This window comes from Carassius auratus, unplaced genomic scaffold (genome assembly GCF_003368295.1).
Source record: "Carassius auratus strain Wakin unplaced genomic scaffold, ASM336829v1 scaf_tig00000876, whole genome shotgun sequence".
In the NCBI taxonomy this organism is placed as follows: Eukaryota; Metazoa; Chordata; class Actinopteri; order Cypriniformes; family Cyprinidae; genus Carassius; species Carassius auratus.
The window spans coordinates 1,028,433-1,054,000 of NW_020523328.1; the positions used below are offsets into that span (position 1 = coordinate 1,028,433).

At 37.1% G+C, this 25,568-nt stretch overlaps 1 protein-coding gene across 1 annotated transcript in view; it reads right to left on the reverse strand.

The window, feature by feature from the left end:
* lamb2l (laminin, beta 2-like) overlaps nt 1-24,913 on the reverse strand; it is a 38,598-nt gene extending 13,685 nt beyond the window's left edge. The window contains exons 1-20 of the mRNA XM_026242173.1: nt 24,456-24,913; nt 23,081-23,156; nt 13,422-13,591; nt 10,918-11,053; nt 8,538-8,611; nt 8,234-8,422; nt 8,042-8,105; nt 7,025-7,227; nt 6,805-6,925; nt 6,539-6,727; nt 6,270-6,449; nt 5,994-6,106; nt 5,810-5,889; nt 5,178-5,334; nt 3,875-4,015; nt 3,636-3,797; nt 2,869-2,990; nt 1,300-1,420; nt 418-610; nt 105-248 (exon numbers count right to left, since the gene is read on the reverse strand). Of these exons, the coding sequence (XP_026097958.1) occupies nt 105-248; nt 418-610; nt 1,300-1,420; nt 2,869-2,990; nt 3,636-3,797; nt 3,875-4,015; nt 5,178-5,334; nt 5,810-5,889; nt 5,994-6,106; nt 6,270-6,449; nt 6,539-6,727; nt 6,805-6,925; nt 7,025-7,227; nt 8,042-8,105; nt 8,234-8,422; nt 8,538-8,611; nt 10,918-11,053; nt 13,422-13,591; nt 23,081-23,117 (2,596 nt within the window). The 5' untranslated portion in view covers nt 23,118-23,156; nt 24,456-24,913. The remainder of the gene's footprint in view (nt 1-104; nt 249-417; nt 611-1,299; nt 1,421-2,868; nt 2,991-3,635; nt 3,798-3,874; nt 4,016-5,177; nt 5,335-5,809; nt 5,890-5,993; nt 6,107-6,269; nt 6,450-6,538; nt 6,728-6,804; nt 6,926-7,024; nt 7,228-8,041; nt 8,106-8,233; nt 8,423-8,537; nt 8,612-10,917; nt 11,054-13,421; nt 13,592-23,080; nt 23,157-24,455) is intronic.
* Nucleotides 24,914-25,568: the final 655 nt, after the last annotated feature.

Consider the following 25,568-nt stretch of genomic DNA (forward strand, 5'->3'; position numbering starts at 1 on the left):
TCTAAACGACATTTGTGAAAAAATAGACAGTTACCATATTAAAAAAACAAATATGGCATTATTAATTTAAATATCAGTTAAAATATTTCTCCTCTGACTCTTACCAGAGCAGCCATTTGACCCAAATCCGTATGTCCCCGGCGCACACTGATCACATTTACGGCCAATAACATTGGGTTTACAGTGGCACTGACCTCCGACTTTATCACACTCGGCACTCAGTGAACCCTGAGGGTTACACTGACATGCTGCAGAAATAAAAGGTTCATACTGTTATCAAGCCATTCACAGGAATCTAAACAACAGCATGAGATTGATCTGAATAAAAAATAAAATGACGTGCTGTGATGTGACAGTTGTTCTGACAGGACGTCGTGGAGGGATCTCCAGCTTTGACCTCATCACTGTGTGACTCACCCAGGGCACCGTTATGCATGATTGCAGAGATGCTGCAGATGAGAGTAGTGCACAGCTCGGCCAGCGCAGGCATCGGCAAGGTCATGAAGGAATCCAAACACATGTACAACTCCATCTCCTGACGTCGACGCTCATCTGCGGTGTCGTCACCCTTGAAGCCTGGGAGTTCATCATACCTGGGTATTAGTACAAGCTGTGGGGAGAGAGAGAGAGAGAGAGAGAGAGAGAGAGAGAGAGAGAGAAAGAGTAAGCATTTGTCATTATTAGATGTACAGAAGTCTCAACTATTATGTCAATGCACCAGCAGGGGGCAGTGATTGTTTTAACTGTGGTTAGGGAATTGCAACACATGCTTTCCTTGCATTAAAAAGGTATAGTTCACCCAAAAATGTAAATTCTGTCAATAATTACTCATTATTTAGTTATGGGCATCATTAAAATATTACAATTGAACCACTGATGTCACATGGACTGTTTTGAACCTAGGAGAATACTTTTTGTGACAAAAAAAAGCAAAAAAACAAAAAAAGAAATAGCAACATTTAATACATTTTTGAATGAAGAATTGTTTTCTTTCCACACAAAAAGGAATCCCATAGCTCAATAACATTAGAATTGAACCACTGATGTCACATGGACTATTTTAACGATGTCATTACTACCTTTCTAGGCCTCGAACATGGTAGGACCTTTGCTGTCTAGTATGCAGAGTCAGAAAGCTCTCGGATTTCATCAAAAATATCTTTATTAATGAATGAAGGGCTTGGAACAACATGAGAGTGTGTAATTAATGACAATTTTCTTTGTTGGGTGAACTATGCCTTTAAGCTCTTAATTATATGTAAAAATGACTGATGATGGTAAATGAGAGAGGATTCTTACTGAGTCTATCAGGGTGAAGGCGGTGAGATGTCGGTGAGACACGGCATGACGCTGGAAACGGATGGACACCACATACTGGTTGTTTGGCTCAAAGCAAAAGGGCCTTGGCATTTCAACAAACCTGTCAAGTGTTACAAACCATTATAACAATATTCATTAACAGTCTAATCATGCATTTTCTTCTTTTATTTTACTCAACATATCAATTAAAAATGTCTAAACATATACAATGAGGTCCAAAAGTCTGATGAGATCCAATGAAAATCTTAAATGTAATGTCTAATTAACGTACTAAATGACATTTTAGGACTTAAAAAAATATAATACAAAGAAATGTTAAGGCATGACAAAACACTGTGACCGATTTCAGGAGATCATAATCATATACGACTTTTCCAATTAAAAAGTAAAAACACATTTTGAAGATGGACACACTTCCATTCAAAAGTTTTTATGCTAATCTAAGACTGCTTTTACTTGATCAAAAAAAAGAAAAAAAAGAAGGAAAATAAAGTCTCTTACATATGCTCATCAAGGCTGCAATTATTTAATAAGAAAAAAATACAGCAAAAACAGTAATATTGTGAAATATTATTGTGATTTAAAATAACTATTATCTATTTGAATATTTTTTTTAAATGTAATTTATTCCTGTGATGGCAAAGCTGAATTTTCAGAATCATTACTTCAGTCTTCAGTGTCACATGATCCTCCAGAAATCATTCAAATTATTATCATTCTAATAAAAAGCTTAATATTTTTGGGGGAAATAAAAAATAATAATAAAATAAATAAATAACTGACCCCAAACTTTTAAATGGTGTATATCACAGAAATATGAAAGATATGATTAGTATATTTATTCAGAAACGACCAGTATATTTGACCAGCTTTAATTGGGTGGAGCACATCCAGCTGCTTCCCTTCTTTATGTTAACCACATTCATTGACTCAAATCCCATTCCAGCACCAGACAGCCACCCTTATTTAGTTTCCCTGAGTTAGACAGCAGCTCCACCAGCCTGACAATGTCTGTGAAGTCTTATCTCCTGCCTGGGTTTTATTTTTCCATCGAAAGACTTAGACCGGTAATATATCCATACTGAACTTCCTGAACTCACATGGCTCCCTCCCTCCTTTCATTTTATCTCATTTCTCCCACTTTCTCACTCTGCCAGTATCTTAGTTTTTAATTCTCTCAGTGTTTGCTCAAAAGGTTATGCAGCTCTTGACAGAGTCTAATTGGCTCCTGCATTCCCTGAGCCCTGGGACAAGGCCAGAAATCAGATTAGAGTCAGATTGCAATGGCACCCAAAACTCACCTGTTGCAGGTAAATGATCAAAACAACTGATGTGGAACTCTGCTTCCCATGAAGTGAAGGTGGCTTAAACAAACTTTAACAAAAGTATTTTGTACATAATATGCAATAATACATAAGTATACACTACATTAACTATGAATGGAGTGCTTACAAAGAAATATCAGTAAGTAATTGCATCCAAAAACGAAGCATTCCTGATATGTCAGGTAAACACGGACACAAACAGACATAAACACAATGGTATTACCTCCTGTGGTGGGACATTGTGACTGTGTACATCTGCTCTGTGGGCAGCATGTTTCCACAGCGAAGACTTGTGGGTAAATCCACAGACGTGATGCTCACTAGAGCCTCCCAGTCCTCTGTGGACTGCATGCAAACAAAAAATAACAGACAACATGATTAACAATACAGTATCATTAACTTTAAATCAAAGATGAGATTTTGAGATATTTTATTAAGTATATATTCAACTTTGGGGGGAATTTGGGGAGGGGTGGGGGGCATTGTATGATTGTCCAGTACAAATGTTTCTTTAATCAAAATAAATTTACCTGAAAAAAACAACAACAAAAAAATAACATTAAGTAGGTTTATGCTTATAACCAGAAGAAGAAAAAATCTGTCAATGAGGTAAGAAAAAAACAGTTTAATATTTGAATTATTTTATGTCAGATATGTTTTTCTTGTTTTAAGATTAAACTCACTTAATTTTGATTCATTTTTCAGAAATACAAAACTTTAAACAATGTAATTTTCCTTCTTTATTGTCTTTACTGTACTGATTTAAGAATGTTTATATTGGAAAATAAGACAAAAGTACTAAGTAAATACAAAAATACTAAGTAAAAAATACTAAGGAAGAAAATAATTTTTCTCAGTGTTTAAGGATATTTAAACCAGTTTAACTTATTTGTGTTTTGAAACGTGGTAGCTGTTATCTAAGATTATCTACCAGCTAGCAATCAGCTATCATCTTTTGAAACAATCTCTCAAGTGTTTCAGACCACACACCTCTGGCTCGTATCTGATCATAATGTCATATTCCATAGCGTAAGGGATGTTGCTGATGGTGAACTCGAGGCCAGCGCCGTCTTTAACCCGAGCGAAGCCCGGCCCGGTCCATGTGACCATCTGACCTGGTTGTCTCTCTCTATGCACGGTGCTTACACTGGGCTGAAAACAGATTCACAGATTCATATTAAACTAGATACAGCTGTGTGAAGGCGGATGTGGAGTTATCTGCTACTTACAGTTTGCTGCAACTGTCGGATGCGTCTCAGTGCTGCCCTCTGCTGTTGGGCGATGTGCCGGCGATGATGACGCCGGTTTCTTCTCAGCTGATTGTTGAGATGCTGCACACAGTCAGTCTCAGCCTGAGGCCTTAGGTTGCCCTAAAAACAAACACACAAACTATATAATGTTCATATATATATACTGTATAGCATAAATTGTATGGAGTATGGCTATGTCCAGAATCTCCATGCTCTCATATTAATCTTCTAGTATGCAGTGTGTATACTGTATATAAAACTGCTCCATTATGAATTATATATATACTCTGCACACAGTAAGAACATTTTCAATGTAATGCAGTCTTGGTGAGGATAAGAGTCTTTTTTTAACAGCATTAAAAACCTTCTTACCTACGCCAAACATTTGAACACAACATGACACCCATTCTGAAAAAAAGGTGTGTGAGGTGCCAGGCTGAGAAAGTGTGAACTGGAATGATGATGGGGAGGAGTGTGAGAGACTGTGTGAACCAGACAGTGCTGGTGTGTGTTTATATGTGTGGTGGGCATTAATAACTCTCCCTGACAGCCTGGCATCTCTTCTGCTCTCTGATCTTATTCTGGGTCACTTCAGCTGTGGAGCATTCTGCAGTCTCTGTGTTTGTTTGTGTAAGCCACAGAGTTCCTGAGGGGGGTACAGCGAACTATCCTGGAAAAACCTCATTAGATTATAATGAAAAAAAAAAAGACAAACTGCCATTGTGGAAAGAAAAATTAATTGAAAATATGAATATATTTTTGAAAGATTCATTTTAACTGTAAAAAAAACCTTTAACCATTGAATAACTAAAGTCGAAGCTACTGCCAAACCTGAGTGTGTGACTCAGGATCAGATGGTATCAGATAGCCATGCCGCTCTGATTGTTTTGAGCAGTGCTTGTGAAGTTACCCGAGGGTTCATCTCACATGAATGTAAACCCACAAAGTAGACATTTTTACATTTTACACATTACATCAACGTTTATAGACTGAAAGATCCAGCTGAACCCAAAAATTGGGGAATTCTTTCACAGGCATGCACATATTAATCTCTCAATTTATGTGCCTGATCCTGTTTCCGTGACCCATGAGACCAGCATCACCCCCAAGAGCAGAACAGACACCTATTCATAACAACAGGAAGATTTATAGCAGTACCCTGATAATATGACATGAACTCTGCATAGTTATGGCTGCCAAAAGGAAAAATAATACATAGTTAAAATGCCAGTATTAGGTGGATTTTAGAAATGTGATCTCCGTGCAATTGCGCATTACTCACTGGAAGAGTAGGATCATCAGGGGAGCGACCTATAGCTTCCTCTGCTTCATACTTGTTATAATCTAGAGAAGCACAGAAAAACGCAGGCTCCACTTCAGAACACTGCCGACCAATCAGATGAGGCCGACAGTCACACTGACCATTGTCCATTCTGCATCTGAAGGTGAAAGAGAACAGAGTTTAGAGAATACTGTCATAGATATCTTCTAAATGCTTCAAATCAAGAGTTTAATGATTTGTTTTCATAATGAAATCAGTGCACATTCTGTAGAAGCCCTAAACCTTATATATATATATTTTATAATTATAAGTTATAATTTTTAATTATTATACATTATTTAAAATGGGAAAAATATTTATAGGGAAGAAATACATTAAAAAAAAAACATCTGGAAAATAGATTCAAAATGTTCATTATTTTCACCTTGCAGTTGGGCACTTCCTTTCAGTTCAATTCTCTGATTAAATAGTTAAATAGTTCCTTACTTCAGTACCCATCCCAGTCAAATCCCAAAAGAATGCAGGACTTTAATCTTGGCGAATCAAAACTACACCCAGATACCAGACACTTCCGTACTGCTAATCAAGGGTAAATACACATTTCAGTGCAATAACTAACATCAGTAACTCACCTGTTATTGGTTGCTCCACCAAAGTCACAATCGCAGGGTCTGCAACCAGCCAGATCATTACTGAGTCCCCAGTGTTCAGGCTGTACACAAACAAATTCATACAGGCATTTTTTATGCATTTTAAATCTTAAAACTGCTAATATTTTTGTGCTGGTTATGGCTTAAGGAGAGAGTGAAGTTGTACCAGGCACTGATTGCAATAGCGGCCGGTTACGTATCTCTTACAGGAGCAGTCACCACTGATCTGATCACACGGAGCCCCAATCATAGTGATGCCACGGGGGTCACAGTTACATGCTGCCAATGATGTACACATAAGCAAAATAAAAATACAATTTTAGAGAGCCCAAAATGTTTTAACTGTTTAAAATCTGGACAGTTTCAAATGTAAGTAAAACATGTTCATGAGGAACTTGAGAAGAACTGACTTTACATCCACTAAACACACACAATCACTTACGCTGGCATCCTAATGGGTTGTCAAGACTGAGTCCATAGTGTCCCTCTTTGCAGTAGTCGCAGCGCTGACCCTTGACGTTCTGCTTACAGCGACACTGACCTCCAATCATACCCAGATCCAGATCAGTATGACTGTCACAAACTCCTCCCTCCACAGATCCCACCGGGTCACAGTCACAGGCTGCACACACACACAAAGAAAACGACATGGACAACAGACAGGAGAAAACCACGCACAAAAAGAGAATCCAATGGAAATGAACAACTTACGGATACATGCTGCCGGGTCTCTAATGTCTTTAGTTGGATCCTGATAATAAAAATGTTTACAGGTTTCACAGTTGCGGCCCATGGTGTTGTGGAGACAGTTGTCACACACACCTCCACTGACGTTTCCCGTAGCCAGGTACACCGCCATGTCAAAATGACACTGGTTGGAGTGACCGTTACAGTTGCATTCTGGGAAAAATCAGAAGTGAAGTCTTATTTGCCATTTGTATTTGTATTGAACTTCATGTGTATCTACAGTGTCTTACCCCTGCATGTATGTGCGTTATCAATCTCAGCGGGCCTCCAGGGTGCATCATGGTAGAAATCTCTACAGTGCTCACAGTTTAATCCCACAGTGTTGTGCTTACACACGCAACGTCCATGAATCTGTCCAATCAAAAAGATGGGATGTGTTAAATAGTGTGCTCCATTCACAATCTAACAATAATCAAGCTGGTATTTGAAATCAGTTTGACCAATACCCACCATGCCTGGATACCTGAAGGTCACTCCGGGTACTGGTGCGCACTCTGACGCGTGACCGTAGCAGAAGCAGCTGCCGCGCACAACCAGCTCATACAGCGCATAGTAATATTTCTGCAGAACTTCCGGACGCCGATCAAGCAGGTTATCACCCAGAGTGTGCAGTTTAGTGAAGTTTATCCGGAGATTAGTGATCCGTAACAAATCTGCGGGAAGATTGTTAACAAGCTGTGATTGGCTGTAGTGCTGTATACACAAAATGAACACTCACTACAGTAAATGAGAGAAAAATTGGTTTAAGTAAAATTTCAGTGAAGAAATGTAAACAAAATGTTTTCTAAAACTTTACTTACCTTACCCTCTGGCTATCCAAGATGTAGATGAGTTTGTTTCTTTATTGGAAAAGATATCGAGAAACTTACCCACCAACGGATCCTCTGCAGTGAATGGGTGCAGTCAGAATGAAAGTCCAAACGGCTAATAAAAACATCACAATAATCCACAAGTAATCCACATGACTCCATTCCATCAATTAATGTCTTGTGAAGCGAAAAGTTGTTTGTTTGTAAGAAACAAATCCATCATTTAGATGAAACTTCAAACAAGTCTTCTATCTGTAATATTGTTTTCTTCCGTAAAAAAAATTCAGGAGAGAAATATGGACAGATCAAGCACTGTTTACACCATAACGATGCATTTATCTTACGAGCACACAGCTTTTTACCTCACAAGACATTAATTGACAGAATGGATTCTTGTTGATTATTGTGATGTTATTCAGTTATTTTTTTATCAGTGGTTTGGACTCCCATTCTGATGGATCACTGTATTCACTCCATTGGTGAGCAAGTGATGTAATGCTAATTTGCTCCAAATAGGTTCTGATGAAGAAATAAACTCCTCAACATCTGGGATGGCCAGAGGGTGAGTAATAATCCCATTTAGAATAGGAGAAATATATTTTTATAAAAAATATTACACAACAGTTACATGGAAAAAGATTGGTTATATTTCACTAACCCTGAATGTCAAGACTGTATGGGTCTTTGACATGGATCGCAGGATCAAGCACTTTGTAGATGACCTAAAAAAGAATATTAATACAGTCATATACTGTAGTGGGACTGTGGGTGAATGCTACACTCAAGAGTAACATAAAAAAAACCCTGATTACAACATATCCTTATTAAAATAGCCTCGGCACACACACACCTCTCCTTTAGTGGACGGCTCAATGTCAGAGTAGCGCTCCTCACAGATGACCTCATCAATAAACCGCAGCAAGTGGGCAGGAATCCGGGGAAAAGTCTTGGTGCAGTTGTACGCAAAGTAGCGATATGGCTTCCATGTATGGCCGAAATCAGAAGAACGCTCAATTATCATAGCAGCAGGCCGAAATGTCTGAATGCAAACAGAAGGAGTAAGGAAGTGGGTTCACTTTTACTGACATATATATTTCTCTATTACTGAAATATATTGTTGTGCTTTTGTACTTCCATTTATATTGTATACATACTTTAAACTTCATGATGAGATGAGTAAAATGGAACTCAGCTTCAAGATTCAGTCTAATACTGACATTCTCCTCTCCTGCACACAATAAGACAAAAGAAAACAATAGGTTACTTTCGTAACCCCGGATCTCTGATAGCTTTAAGTGAGGTGTCTCACTATGGGATACGCCCCTTCTGTGTTTTCTTCAGAAGCACAATATCATTACGCTAGCACCAGTTGGGAGAATAATTATTAATAATAATTAGGAGAAAGTGGACGTATGCATTGTGATACTCTCTAAAATGGCGGAAGATTGTAATTCCAAGGAAAAGAATTGTTGAATAGTCTTTTTTTTTTTTTTTTGCACAAAAAGTATTCTTCGTAGCTTCGCAAAATTAAACTTCAGCCACTGATGTCACATGGACTTATTTACCGATGTCCTTACTAGGTTTCTGGAGCCATGAATATTACAGTAGCATTGCAGACTATGGAGGGTCAGAGAGCTCTCCGATTTTATCAAAAATATCTTCATTTCTGTTGAACGAGGGTCTTATGGATTTGGAACGACATGAGGGTGAGTAATTAATAACATACTTTTCATTTTGGGGTGAACTAACTCTTTAAGACTCAAGATTCAACACTCAATCCAGCATGTGCAAATGTTTGAGCTGTAACATCCAGTTATAGAACCTTGCAAATGTATGCGGTGAGGACCATCTTGCCACTTCACAGATATCTTGTAATGTGACCCCTTTAAAGAGAGCCCATGATGTCAGCATTCTTCTCGTTGAGTGAGCATGTAAACCAGACAGAGGTTTAAGACCCTTACTAGAATATGCAAGAGAAATTGCCTCCACTATCCAGTGGTATAAACATTGTTAAGTAATCAACTTCCCCGTACGCGGCTTCACCTAAGACACAAACAGCTGATCACTCTCTCTGAACCTTTGTTCTCTCCATGTAAATATGTAAAGCACACACCAGACATAACGTATTCAGCCTTTGCTGTTCTGCTGAAGCAAAAGGCTGTGGGTTAAACTCGAGAGGAATAATATAATTGACCACCTTGGGCATAAAAGCAAGGTCAGGTTTCAAAAGCACCACTGCGTGCCCTGGCATAAATTGAATACACACTGAATGTACAGGTTTGTTTCAAACTGCGTTTCTGGGACAGCCTTTGGGAAAGTACAGTTTTAAGGAAAAATACTCAGCAATGGGGTTTATTAATGGATTGGCACATGGTTTGTCTAAAAGCATATTAAAAACACCACACAGACAAATAAACAACATAAAATCCGGATTTTCACTACAGGGGGACTTTAAGTACAGTACAATACAGTGTAGTTTTTATTTAACTTTTAGGTACAGTATATTTTAATTTAATCATTTAAGTTTATTATTTACCTTTATGTAAGCACAGTGCAGTGTTAATTTTCAAACTGTATTTACAATGTTCGTATTTACAAAGTAGCTGACAATAATAAATATTATTATTAAGAATAAAATTGCCTGCTTTGTTAACTGAGCATAGCTGTAGCTGAATAATTAGGCCTACTATGCCACTGTATTTTAATGTTGGTTATTATGGTGGTACTTGGAGCCAAATATTTTTGGTGGTACTTGGTGTAAAAAGTTTGAGAACAACTGATCTACAATATTCAAAATAAAATGATATTTTGATGGATTTCATAAATTTTAGGTAGACTAATTATTTCCTACTGTGTGTCATACATTTTCTTTGTTATAATTTGGTGTGGGCCACAAACCTAAGACCAGTGAAAATGTTTTCATTCTTTGTTAAAATTTCTGTTTTATCAAATATTAATATACATTAATTAACAGTAGTATATACCAATTAACATCATACAAATACTAATAAAAATTATTTGAAAAATTATTTTTAAAACACTTGTCATTACACTTATTATCTTTATGACACTTGTCATCACCATGTATTGAATTAGAAAAAAAAACTGACTAAATAAATAAATATACAAATTATTAATCACAAATGATAAAACATGATCTTTTAGGTAGTAGAATTACTTATCTTATACATTTTCTTTGTTTTAATTTGGTGTTTTTAATTTAGTTTAAAACATTTCTTGATTCTATGCTTTATATTTTTTCAATTTGAATATGCAGTAGTACTAATTACCATTAGTGTGTAGTAATAATAATTAATTTGAAGAATCATTCATTTTAACGTTACTTATTATGCATTAAATTTAAAAAAATAAATAATTATAAATAAAATGTTACACTTTTTCATTACAAAGTTTACAAAATCCTAAAACCAAAGTTCAAAATAAATGTAAATGTAAAGTATAAAAAATGTTAACATAAAAAATAAAATAAAAATGTGACTTTTAATGCAATCTCAAAACACAACCCTCACGTACCATTTACAGATTGCCACCAGGTGAGTCCTCCTCTGCCGTCTGTTTGGTAGATGACATTCTCTACCCTGTGGCTGATGGCATGATGATAGGCATTATATGGCTTTTGAGAGTCACACTTAAAGCACTTATTTGAATCCTGCACAAAGACAAAAAAGAAACAGTGAAAAAAGAGCTCATTTTGCAAAAGCACTCAGAAACCAGTGTTCAGGCTGACAGGAGCTTCTCCAAATCTTTTTACAGGTACATTTTCATTTGTAACGACTTAAACCAGCATGGCTTGCAGCTCAGGTAAGCTGCCAATACATACAAAAAAAAAAAAAAATCTGGGTCATAGCTTAAGCAAAATATTCCCTCAGAATGTGAGGCATGTTCCATGCCAGCCTGAAAGCAGAAGAGGAGAAGGGAAAGGGCCTTCTGGATTCAGGTCAGAACATGAGCGTTAGCATGGACGAATGCCAGAGCACTTTGTCAAAGCCGAGTTGTTGTCATGAGCAACAAAGTCTCCAGCAGTGGCCTGGCTAAACTGAATGAGACACGTGCATTTCTTCAGCTCCCTTGAAAAGGTCATAGCTACGACCAGGGGAAGCTCAGTATCTATTTCAGATCTTCACAAGCTCTGCATGACAATGATATCAGCACTTCTACAATATTGTGCTTAGCACACACTAGACACATGCTTACTGGGGTAGTTTTGAGTGTGAGCTGCCGACAATAGGATTAGCAGTGATCAACTGGATTATCAACTACAGGAATGCTGTGCTGGGGCCCTGCAAAAAACACATTTCTAATTCCTCTAGCGCGACTTAACATCTCTGTGGATTCACACAGTTTAAGTGCATGGAGTCAAATAAGGGATAATAGATAAAGAAAAGCACTTTCTAATATTTCTGGTGTACCAGTCTAGTTTAGGAAAAGTTTAATTTATTTGTCTATTAGATGCAAGATTAAATTAAAGCATTCATTCATCAGTCCATCCATCCTCATTAGTTCATTAATCCATTCATCCATCCATATTCTTTCATCCTCCATCATTCATTCAATAATCTACCCATCCTTTTCTATCCTCAGTCATTCATTCATTTATTAATTCCATCCATTCATTCATTCATTCTTCATCCATTCATTCACTGTTATTTATTCGTCCTCATTTATTGATTAAATCCATCCTCATTCGATCATTCATCCTTATTTATTCATTTATTCAAATTAATTCATCTATCCATCCCAATTCATTTATAGTCATTCATCCATCCATATTCATTAATATACATATAATGCAGGTCTTTGGCATCAAGAAGTTCAAAAAACCCTGGTCTATAGGATGATTAGATGATAGAAAAGGTATGAATCCTGTGATGTAAAAAAGACCAGAGTAAAAATTATGGATTAAGTATGACAATTACTACTGTGCTTTTTTGATAATAATAAATAGTGACGCAGTCAGTTAAAAACTAGAATTTAAATTTGACACTCTTGACGGATATATTGCATTACAAACGGAAATATGGAGAACTCTGCAGACACGATACTGACAAACAAATTGTCAGACCGCTGACAGATAACACCTGCACTGACAACAAAATGAGCATAACTCTCTCGGTCCAGGATGTATAGTGCCTCCAGGCAGTTGAACAGTTTGTTAACTTTATGCACCCAAAATGCTTTAACGAGAGGAACATACTTAGAACCTAAAAGAACACCAGACATTTTAAATAGACATTCATAAAATATTAAACAGTCAATGAAAATACATTTTATGAGGGCAGAAAAGAGTGCTTTAAAGACACCCGGAGGAAAAGGGAGGAGTAGTGATTTAGGATAAAAGAGGAAAAGCAAACAGAAGTAGATGAATACAAGATCTTTTAAATCACACATGCATTAAACAGAAAAGCCTTAGGCTGCAGATTTTACTGCAGTGAAAGAGGTGTGCCATACTGAGCAACACATGTGCAAGACAGATACAGTACGTGTACAGTATCACGTAATATATCAAGTGTGCAGGTGTACATTTGTGTGTGTGTGTGTGTGTGTGTGTGGATAAAGGGGATCAAATCCATACAAGGATAGTAAAAAAAAAAAAAAAAAAAAAAAATTGTGGTGCTTGAACAAACGGTTTTAATTAAGTTGTGAAGGAACAGGTAATGTACTGTAGATGACAGATTTTTGGGTGAACTATAATTTTTATGAAAATCCATAATTGGCAACAACAGAAGTCAACGGAAAATCCCTGGCATGACGTTTAACTGTGTTGAAATGCAGTGATATTTTGATGAATGGTAAGTTTTCAATTACACAAATTTATCTTACATAAATAAATAAATAAATAAAAACTTCTAAAGGGGCGGTGTGCACAAGCAAATCCATCATCATATGACAATAATTTCCGTGAGCACAGGGCAAGGCCGTACATGCAGGAGTAGAGAGCATGGTTTACACAGCATGAGATCATGTTTCTGTGTCTATATGAAAGAGAAAGAACAGTTCAGGAATAACGTTGGCTGTACCTGCAAATGACTGACAATGCAGTATGGCTCAGGCCCATCAAGGCCACAGGTAGAGGTGGCGGTCAGGTTAATAGCTCGGCCAATCAGAAGGTTTCCCGTCGCCGGATAACAGCTGCCGTCCATGCAGCCGTGTGGGGCAGAGGGCAGCTCCTGAGCCACAACTGGAAGAACTTTAGAAAAAAAACAGAGAGGACGTGTCTGTCATTAGCTGCGTATTTTGAGTCCCCAAGCAGAGTTTACTTTTCCTACAGACTTTATTGTTGCGCTTGACACAGGTACTGTATGTAAACTTTTGCAGGTGGTACATAATGACTTGTAGGTGAATTTCCTTTTCCACTTGCGGTGAAGTGACATCTTATACATATACTCCTTATCTGCCTTGTGGACATATTAACAAATACATTATTCACTACAAATTTCACTTAAGATGACCAAATCTCCCACAGTTTTGTGACTAGAATGCAGCTTTTAAGGAAGTGGTGAATGCAACTGATCCACATTAAGATAATGTGAAAACTCATTTATCAGTTTTTCCTGACCCATGCTAGTTTTCTTTCCCCATGACAGGCAATGATTGGATGGCACGGCATACAAGCAACGCGGCTTCTGTTTGATGACCTCATGGGGCTCATGGTCCCACCCAGGCGGCAGAATCAAAGACTGTGGGTTTAGTTTCTCATTGAGTCAGGAAAATGACTGGCTTTGTTCCACATGGTTACCTCTGCAAAGGGACATCTCCAAATGCACTGTGTTTGCCTTTTTAAAATCCAGAGTTTATCATAGGGTTATCAGACATTGTCAAATCCAGATGTGTGGGAGGTCTTACATGGATTTCGAACATTCATCTCTAACTTTGTGGAACTATCATTACAGAGGACTAGCATGTAACCGCACCCTCAAAATATACCAGCTCATAATGGGTTAGGATGTGGCAGGAAGAGAATGGCAATAATCATGTGACCGTACATCTCAATGTGTTTGACCCTCTTAACATTGCTTTATAATTACAACAGACAGGTCTCAACAGTCAGGGGCTAGAAGCATTTTGGAAAACCAATGTCCTGGTCAATCTTTGGGCCCCTCAGTGCAAATTTTTGAACACACTGCTGACTCAAAATAATTTTTTCATATCAAACATTTATCAGTTCTCAGCCATAACACAAATGTGATCCTCATTATAGTCACATTTAGCAGTTTAGAGCTGGACAGTAAATTTATTTTTTTTTCTTACTTTTTTGACAAAACAAGCTGAATATTATATAGTTTAGATTTTGCAATTAAATAAATAACCATGCAACTGAGACTGGTTGCAGTGCTCTATGTGTACTGTAGGTAAAGTTATATTTAGCTGTTTAATATATTGCTTGGCGATACTTGAATATATCACTAGGAATATAATCAGTAAATCATTCAATTACCCAACATTGTTTTTTGCACAAGAGTGCAGATAAGCCTACAAAGTTCATAACAGTATCAAAACCTGGCCCCTTCTCAGTTTAAAAAAAACGCAAACAAGCACCATAAATTCCATTTGATTGCGTCAATGTGCTTAACAGTGTGTGAGAGCATTGAAAGGCTTTATGGTTAACTCACGTACTGTAAAATTCCACATGAAGGAATAAAGGTACTGATCTTTGGAATGTGTGTCCTTACACATCAGACTCTCCCTGGGTAAACAATTGTGCTATATGTATGCAGCTAAACATCTGAAAACCACTAGGACTCGATAAAATATTAATATGTATATATATGTTCCGCAAATACCTTTTGTTCGCAATCTCGCTAGTTTTCTTAGTAGATGGGGATATTTCAAAGACAATCTGTTGAGGTTCAGGTTGCTAATTACAGGACAGGTGTCTGAGAAACTTTCATAAGCACAGAGTGTGCTTCTGTCTTTACAGGTCAAACACACCAGAAAATACCATTTCTCTACAAAGAGTTTTCTGGCTTATAAGAACTGACGCTGCTGCATCCCTCATAACAGCTAGATTCTCTGAGGTAAAGGATGCATTTAACACATTTTCTTCATGACTTTTCATGTTCTGACTAGCAAGGGCAAAACGTGACTTTATGAGTGTGTGTTTGTGGATTTGAGTGGTAGGCAAGAATAGGTTTTGGCTGTTTTGCCATAGTCTGTCATTGAGTCTCTACACATTCTTTTTCTCCTTTAAAGTGTCAGCACAAATGTGGAAAAGACTGATAGAGGGAAAGATAGATACATAGGCATCACATATAGAAAAATGGATGATATGTATATGCAGTGGATTACTCCCTCTAAAATCTTTCAGCAGACCAACTGACTACAATTAAAGACATAAAAAACAAGCACTGCAATCTAATAGTTTAAGGCCATATTTGAGATTAAAAAAAAAATGAAAACAGTACAATTTGTAACCACAAAGTAATTTCAAGCTCCATGATTTTCTTGCAATTTAATACAGTAAACAGATTCATATTATTTATATATATTTATATAAGTTATTTATGGTTCATGAATCTGATTGGCTGAGAGTCTTTTCCAGCAGTGTTACATTAGAGTAATAACAGAACTGTTTGTATCACTCTGCTTGCAGTATTTCTCACAGCAAGTGTCACGGTGGATGCCTAAATACACTATAATTTTATATAATAAGGGGTCATATGATACGATTTACATTTTTTCATTTCTCTTTTTGGAGTGTTACAAGCTTTTGGTGCATAAAGAAGATCTGTAAAGTTGCAAAGACTAAAGTCTCAAATCCAAAGAGATATTCTTTATCAAATGTAAGACTCTGACATGCCCCCTATACACTCTAAAAAATGCTGGGTTAAATATAACCCAGCACTGGGTTAAAAAGGGACAAACCCAGTGGTTGGGTTATTTTGACCCAGCGGTTTGGCAGAAGTGTAAAGTCCAGGGGTCAGAAAGTAAAAGACCTGCCATATCTTTATTCCACCCATGAACTCAGACAGCTGATTTCACCGGAGGAGGAACCAAGTCATTCCTTTCAAGTCACAAGCAAGTCTCAGTTCAAATCCTAAGTCCTCAAATAGTTAAAGTTAATGAGATAATTAAGTGACTAATTAAATGATTGCGCATTAGTGATGAACACCTGCTGTTGCTGAGAACTACAGAGGATGAGATGTTGATGTTTTTTTTGTTAAAATGGGTGCCACCATCATGGAGATCAGTGTTTGCTCTTGACCCTTGACTTGCTGTGTTGCTGTTTATATGTGGTTGCCGCAACCCCGGCTGCTCCTTCATCGAATCCCCCGGCCTTACTCAAGCCACTGGCCATTCTTCACTCTTTGCCAAGACAGTCTGCCACTTCTTACTCAGTTTGTAATGTGTTTTATTGTTTTTGTCCTGTCATGCCAGTGTTCTGACACATATTAACAGTATATGCTGAGGGGCATAACGTTTCTGTCAGACACTTGAAACATTTAGACTTTTAAAAGATCGGTATTGGTGATAGGGGTGGGAATCTCTATGCACCTCGTGATTTGATTTGATTCAGAGGGCTGCGATGTGATGTTAAAGCGATTATCAATGCATCTTTTGTTTGAATACAGATACATTTTTTTCTTACTGTCTGACTATTAAAGCAGAGTATCTGGAATGACCCATGATGAATTTACTTCCAATATTTTATTAATGAAACAAATGGAAGTGATTTGGCAAGTCAACAACAATGTTACAAAGAGCCAATGAAAAATGAAACACGTTTACTTGTAGTAAATAATACATATTTAACCATATTCTGTAATATGGTTTCTCATAATTGTTGTGTTTCCACAATATTTTAGTTTGGCTTGACACAACTTGCATATAGTGTGGCTCTTTTCCAGGGTCTTTCCCCTACCAGCCAGAAGCCAAAGTGCTTCCATACGCTAGCTGGTAATGCAGACGGTGCTTCTTTCACATGCACTATCATGCATTTATTATACCTTAACTGCACACGTCAGTGGAGCATTACGGCTCCAACGCTACCATCAGAGCTAGGCAATGCTTGTGTTTATCCACGCTGCAGCACGGTTTCACCTCTTGCTGCGTCCCGTGTGAAAGGGACTAAACACTGTGAGTTAGCAACGGAGTGAGTTGGCAACATAGAGAATTGAACAAAACCTTGATGGAGCCATAACGCTGTTAAAGACTGTCACAGTATGTGAGTAGTAAGCTAAGTTCTCATTCACACACAAGTTTACATTAAAAACACAAAAGTTACACAAACAGCTGGGAAATAAATTGCATGTTTATTTTAGATCTGTGTGGCAGCAGCTATACAGTAACTAAATCGAAAATTCCACTGCTCTCTTGTCTGCTATGAGGCTGGGACTCTAAATAGCGTTCTGTGCTCGTCTGTGCAGCAAATGACAGAACAATTAGCATGTTTTGCTTAAACTTTCGCCATAGCATTGGAACCGGTACACCGGTGTCAAAATCAGCAAAATCTGATTTTTTTTTCAGATACTTGCCGTTATTAACTGTTACTGGGTTAATCTTTTTCATGTTTCCTTAGTTGGTAGGTGGACCTGGGACCTGACTATAGCACTTAAAACCTGCCAAAGTCAGATTTTCATGATATGTCACCTTTAACATTCAGAAATAGAAAATCGATTTTTGACATTTGTGAATTGTGAATCATCCATGGAATGATTACATAATATTTATGAAATTCATGAAATATTAATATTTAATCATTTATCAGATGCTTTTAGCCAAAGCGACTTACAAATGAGGACAACAGAAGCTATCAATTGTAGTATTAAAACAACTAAAACAGATCCAAAACTAAAAGCTAATATTGTATAAATACTAGCTATACACATTTTAAAATTAAAGGAAATAAAAATGACAAATGCATACAATAAAATTCCAAAAAGTAACATTTAAATGAAAAATGAAAAATAAAGCTAAAAACTATTAAAAATATTAAAGAATCATGTAACTAATCATCACGAGTACACACCGTTTATCAATATGGCTGTAAACAGGATAACAAACAATCATCTTTTAAGTTAATCACCCACAAACTACATTAGCTACCGCACACCTTTTTACCTACATGCCACATGTACAAAACACACAGATACAAGCTAAACATCTGGCTGAAGACACAAAAACGGTTCCAGAAGCAGATGAGCATCTGCAAAGTGACGACAGTACAGGAATGCCAAGCCAGGAAAATATCATTCATTAAGAGAAAAATTCCAGGTGTAAAAGTATCTCACACTGGTCTTACAAAATGCCCATCTGTAGCTAAGGAATGGCATTCTACAAACATTCGTCAACAAGCCACCGCATGTGCTGAACTGCTTGTCATGAGGAGGCTGAGACCACCACAAAAGAGACTAATGTGTCTCCAAACAATCTGACTATGCTTATGACTACTATAAGCTCTAAGACTAGGGATACATGATATATTAGTGCTATTTCAGTTTTCTGACCATATTAGAGATTTTTTTTAACTTTTTAAAAATTATTGGTCAGTATTAGATATGTATTTGTGCTCAATATGAATATGTATTTCCTATTCATTATATTATAATGCTATGATTCCTAAATTAATAAGTGGACTTGTGGATTGTGATTCAGGAATAATAGGTGGTCTAGCAAAGGCAAACCCTGAAATGGAATGTGAAAAAAAATCTGATAGTGAACCTACAGGTACAGACAAAACAAGGCAGCTATTGTTGTTTAAATCGAACAATCACAACTGAAAACTTGACAGATCATAATTAGATTATCCCCCCATATCCAGATCGAACTGATTTAAAGCAGGCTTAAGCAATGCACCCTAAACCTGGCAGACCTATAGATTAAGTCTATATGCAGTTTATTCCAAAATAGGCCAGAGTTCACAAAGTACACATGCTGTAAGACAGACATTCCATTACAATGGCACACGGTCACACACCTTGATCATATTCCTTGTACAATCATTAACACAAAGTCTCACTGACCTACATCAAGTACAGAGAGTCAAGTCGGCACAGAGCCCAATATTTGATTATGTGCCAGAAGAAAATACTGTAAAACACAAGTCCATGTTATCTGTGATGATTGGCATTTGAATTCTTGGGAAGCAGTGGATAAATTTGTTCAGGTGTTCATCGTCCGTTATAAATTTATAGCCTACCTTTGCCCTTTATGGAATGAAGGAAGCAAGCGAATAAACAAACTCCCTCTCATTCAGCTTTTTACACTGGCCTGCGACATGCCATTCAGATTACAAATAAAATATGATTCTTAAAAAAAAAAAAAAAAAAATTGTGATTGGTTGTTACACCATACCTGTCAACACTCCCATTTTTTCAGGAAGTCTCCGATATTTCACACCCATCTACCGCTCCCTCCCATTTTGTTATTTCTCCTGGAAAACTCCTGTAAATTGTATGGCCCAAACCCCAAGGTTGTCGGATCTTTTATGAAATTCATCCTACTCAAATTTCAACCCATTTGTGGCCACAACCAAGCAAACTACAACTCACCTGAGCTGTTGAGATCTGCGCATGTAGTAGCGTAAAACTATTTTAATGATGTCCTTACTACCTTTCAGGGTCTTGAATGTGGTAATTATACTGCTGTCTATGGAGGGTCAGAAAGCTCTCGGATTTCATCAATAATATCTTAATTTGTGTTCCAAAAATGAACAAAGGTTTTATGGGTTAGGAATTACATGAAAGTCAGTAATTAATGACAGAATTTTCATTTTTGGGTGAACTATTCATTTAAATAGGTTCTACTGGTAAACCATAAGAATCTACTGGATGTTTTATGTTTTTAAAACTCCTTCATTGATCCCAAATTCCCAGCCACTACTTAAAATGTCTTTTAAAGAGCCATGTATGGAAATCACACACCTGTGACTGTTATCGTTTCACACTACATAGAATACCTTTTTTTAAAAGCTGAAAAGTTTGTGCACCTTCTCATATGGATTCAATTTTGGGTGCAGCTCAAAACTACGAGCTATGGCTCCAACTAAAGCAGCATCATTTTACTGTTCAGAGCAGCCTCACATTGGGAGCGGACCTACAGTATGATGTCTAAACATGCCATCTGGATAGGCAGCTCACTAGGGTTTGGAACAGTGCCAATATTACAGTGTTTTTCCATTTTCCATCCATTTAAATCATTTAAGTCATTTAATATTTTAAGTGAAGTACTTTCAACAGGGAATATATATTTAGTCATCTAGCTAAATAACTAAAGATTGAGCATATAAGGATCCTGATAAAACAATAAATGAACTGATAATTGTGCTGTGCTACAATGAGAATAATGGGCCAAATTGAGCGTGTTGATCCCCCTCTCCCTCACATGTCAAAACTAATGGCCATCCTCAGCACTGCTCTCATTTCATTCCCAGTCAAGCACCCTTGATAATGAAATTCTGCTCTCCACTCTTATTCTCTACTTCTCTAAGTCTTGTTCAGTTTTCATTCTCTCTTTTGATTCAGTGCATATACTAGAAGAGAGTCAAAGAGACTGGATTTAAATTTGCATCCTCTGCATGAACACCAGGTCTACCTGTCAGAAGTACTGTATGTGTTAAAACTGTTAGCCCATCAAATTAGAGCTAAAAAGCACTTAAACGCCTCACTTAACTATTAAAACATTCATCACCTGGTTCCCAGGGGTGCAATGTGCAGCAGACAAACAGCACTGAAATTATTCAAAGTCTAATTAACCCAAAAGAAAGCATGTTTGCACTAAATGAATGCCAATAACTTTTTTCTTTTTACTTTTAAAAACGTGAGATCTAGGGCAGTGAAATTAAAACTATAGGCCTATAGATGCATTTAAAAGCCAAACTACACTGAACAAAATTATAAACGTAACACTTTAGTTTTTGCCCCCATTTTTCATAAGCTGAACTCTAAGATCTAAGACTTTTTCTATGTACACAAAAAGCCTATTTCTCTTAAATACTTTTGACAAATCTGTCTAAATCTGTAAGACCACCATTTGCCTCAGGCAGTGCAATACCTCTCCTCCGCATAGAGATGATCAGGTTGTTGATTGTGGCCTGTAGAATGTTGGTCCACTCCTCTTCAATGGCTCTGTGAAGTTGCTGTATATTGGCAGGAACTGGAACATGCTGTCGTATACGCTGATCCAGAGCATCTCAAACATGCTCAATGGGTGACAAGTCCGGTGAGTATGCTGGCCATGCAAGAACTGGGATGTTTTCAGCTTCCAGGAATTGTGTACAGATTCTTGCAACATGGGGCCATGCATTATCATGCTGCAGCATGAGGTAATGGTCATGGATGAATGGCACAACAATGGGCCTCAGGATTTCATCACGTTATCTAAATAGGGATGTCACGATAACAAATTTTGCTGGATGATAAATTGTCCCGGAAATTATCATGATAAATGATAATATTGTTGTCGTAAGACTAGTTTTAACTAATATAATGATAATGGCATTATAACGTAGGTAAACCTTTTCAAAGATCTTTAAACTTTAATTTATTTTATGGCAGATTCAGAGTGTGTCTTAAAATTAATTAATTTTGTATGTTATATTATGTTTATATGACAGTTAGGGATGCTCATATTTACGTAACTACGTTATTAACATTATCTCTTCATTCCCGGGACACCTGTGCCTTCGGAGAGGATGTTTTCTGCCGCGGGTTGTCCACAGGCTACGCTCCAGACTAACCACACATCGTGACAGGTTACATTTCTTAAATAAAAAAAAAATAAAAAAATTATTGTGGCCAAATTTTTTATTGTTCGATTAATTGATTTATCGACTATCGCGACAGGCCAATAATCTAAGTGCATTCAATGCCATCAATACAAAGCACCTGTGTTCGTTGCCTATAACATACGCCTGAACATACCATAACCCCACTGCCACCATGGGCCATTTGATCCACAACACTGATATACCCGTATGTACAGAGGAGTGGCTTGGCATGCAAATTCCACACACCAATTCTCATTGGTCTTTTCTTCTAAAGCTCAGAGGCAATTGGGGCTCCCAAGTGAGACCCCTAACATCAGTCGACATGACGTCTCCATTACCTCCTTCAGGGAACGAGTGTGTGAATTAGTGTGAATGGCACCTAATGCTAAACTCTAAAGCATCACAACTAATTAAAAATTCACTCTTATGTGCATGTTTATGGTGGTTGTTACAGAAATTTGTGATCTCTCAGTGCAGTGCAAACATTGACAGAACTTTTCCTTTTCTTGCTTAGCAGAGTTCGCTGCAGGTGTATGGTTTCCTCTCCATAATGCATATACCTTTCATTATGAAACACAAAGGACACAAGGACAAGCATACACAATGCCTCTGATTACTTCTCTTCAGAGAGAGAAAGGCCAGGCACTGATGCTAAAGGAGAGGGGTAAAAGGTTGGTTATGTTTTTGTTTGCCTAAGTCTAGATTGTTTTGTGTTGAAAAGGGCTCTTGTGGGAGCTACTGTGAATGACCGCCTGGGTGGGGGGCTGTGCGATTGAACTTTGTTTAAGAAGTTTATCCCTGCTCACCTCACTGGAGAGTCAGATTTTGATAATCACATGGGATTGTCAGTGTTGTCATCAGTCACTTTATGATCCCACCTTAAGCTTTTTATCTGACTTCTGGAAGGTAAAGATATGGCCACCAAAAACTAGTATATGCAGAAATCTCTGTTCAATTTAACATGTGACTCACCCATAAGTAGAACACTGAAATATCTGGCCATAATCATGGGCAATCAAACAATCATGGGCAGCTGATTTCCAGGAGCCTGAAATGTAAAGAAAAATAAGAAAAAGTAAAAATATTAAAGTGGTTCAACTCACAACCAAAATGTACCACTAGGTGCTAAAGTTATTCATACAGTTATTTTATATGATTCGTAATTCTTTACATTTAATTTTGCATGATCTGAACTTAAAACAACAGCATGTGACTGTGAAAAATGTTTTCTTAGTATTCAAATATAGCATTATAATGTATTTATTATAGCTTTGAATATCAAAGGTTCTAATTTTCACAAAATGTAATTATTCACTGGACACAAACAATTGCAAATATGATTTAAAAGGCACTTTCAAGTTTTCATATTGTGTAGGAAATTTTACTTTTTGTTTACATTAACTATACAATCAATAAAAAAACAGATCTTAAAAACAGAATTTAAGGTCAGTGCACCAATTTAAATTAATTATTAACATTAATAATAAATATTAAAAGTATTAATATATTAAAGCAATCTAAGTTATAAAATCATACACTCAAAATGTAATGGTCACTTGTGATGCTGTACTAAAGCACACACCTGTCAAATATAGTAAAATAATCTTCATGGAAATAAATAAACATTGAATAATAAAAATAATTAAATTATTCCTTTACTTTCACGCATTACTTATACATTGCTTTAAAATATATATTTTAAAGCACTATAGTATATAACACGCAGTGCAATTTAACTAGACATTTCACCAAATTAAAACTGAACACTTAAGGTGAGAGTGGAGCCAGCTTTTGTCTGGCGGGAGCATGAGTGTGATCTGAAGCGAGGAGCGCCGGGCCCCTGGCCCCTGGCTACAGGCTCTTCAGTGTGCGGGTGAGAGGAGTGACAGGTCAGCTTCACCACACAATACAACAGCCTCTGTTTCCCACACAGCTTCCACTCCATATTTCACTGCCTCAAAACCCTGTCACACTCACTCAACTACTCTAGTGATAGAAATTGTTTTCACTGACATCAGCAAATACATCCAAAGCACAGAGCCACAAAAGCACAAGTCATTTATAAATTATTTTACTTAGTAAATTAAAAATTACATAATTACTAGACCATCATAGCATACTAAGAAATGATGCCTCCCAGATAAAGAGCACAACAAGACGAGAGAGAAAGGGAATAATAGGATGAAGACTGGATTTACAGACCCAAAACTGTCTGGCAATGCAACAGATAATACCAGCATTACCTGCACATCACCTTCATCCATACATACCAACCAAAACACAGCAGAGTCTCTGATTCTTTATCTAAATCCTTACATGTAAAATACAAGAAACATATAGTACTCACGCAAGCTCATAAGCTCATAAAGATCCTCTGGACAGGGATTTCTCAGGAAAGATCCCTTGGAGGGACAAAAAAGGCTGAGGCTGGCTGTGTGTGATATTCTGGTGTGTGTGTGTAAAAAGTGTGTAAAGTTGAGCACAAAAAAAAAAGTACAGACACAACTGGCCTTTCCGGACAAAAACAGAAGGACCTGCTTAAGCCAATCAGTGGATGGAAAACGGTTCCCCCACCTTAAGCGCAGCAATGGGGTGAATGGAGAGCGATTCTTATTCAAATGCAGCTGTCACTCTGAAAGCCACTGTGTGAAAGGGGGAGCCGGTCTCCAGGCTGACGGAATGCACTGAACCATTCTTTAGGGGGGCGTTGAGCTGGTTAAGGGGTACAGAGGGGAGGGCAGTGATGCTTTGGCTTTCTCTGACCACACACACCTTCTCCCCTTCCAATACAACTCTGAATAGAAGAAAGAAACTGAACTGAACTGAAGATATTGGTGCACGGAAACATAAAAACACTTGAGGAGTTCTTTTTTTCTTAAAATGTAGGTTATATTTTGATGCAGTCATTACCAATGAAGAACATTCCTGAACTATCAGCATTTTATTTTTATTTTATCACCAATAGCATTAGTTATTTCCTGAACATACCTAAGCCTGAAGTGCACATTCGGGACTCACCAAAAAAGATTTGTTCTGTTCGCCATTTCGGACCAAAAAATATAATAAAATAAACAGCATAAAAAAAATGCAATCAACCAATCAATAAACTTTTATTTATTTAATATAAATATATTTGCTGGCCCATTCGAACAGCTAGTATTTTTCTTTTCACTGTTGGTTAAATAAATAAACATACAATTATATATTATTATAAAGCAATGGCTGCCTTGCAAAATGATTAGTTTGATGCTTCCAAGACAATCAATTTTGTCAAAACTTCACCTGTCGTCAGCTAGAGAGCGTTATCTTGATAACATATTTCAATCAGTTTAAACAGAGATCAACATGTTTACATTAACACTTAAAACAGATTAAATATTACAGAGATGAATATTAATGTATAACATATTAAAACACTCCTTACATATTAAATAAAGAGACTAAACTGACGTTGGTCTTC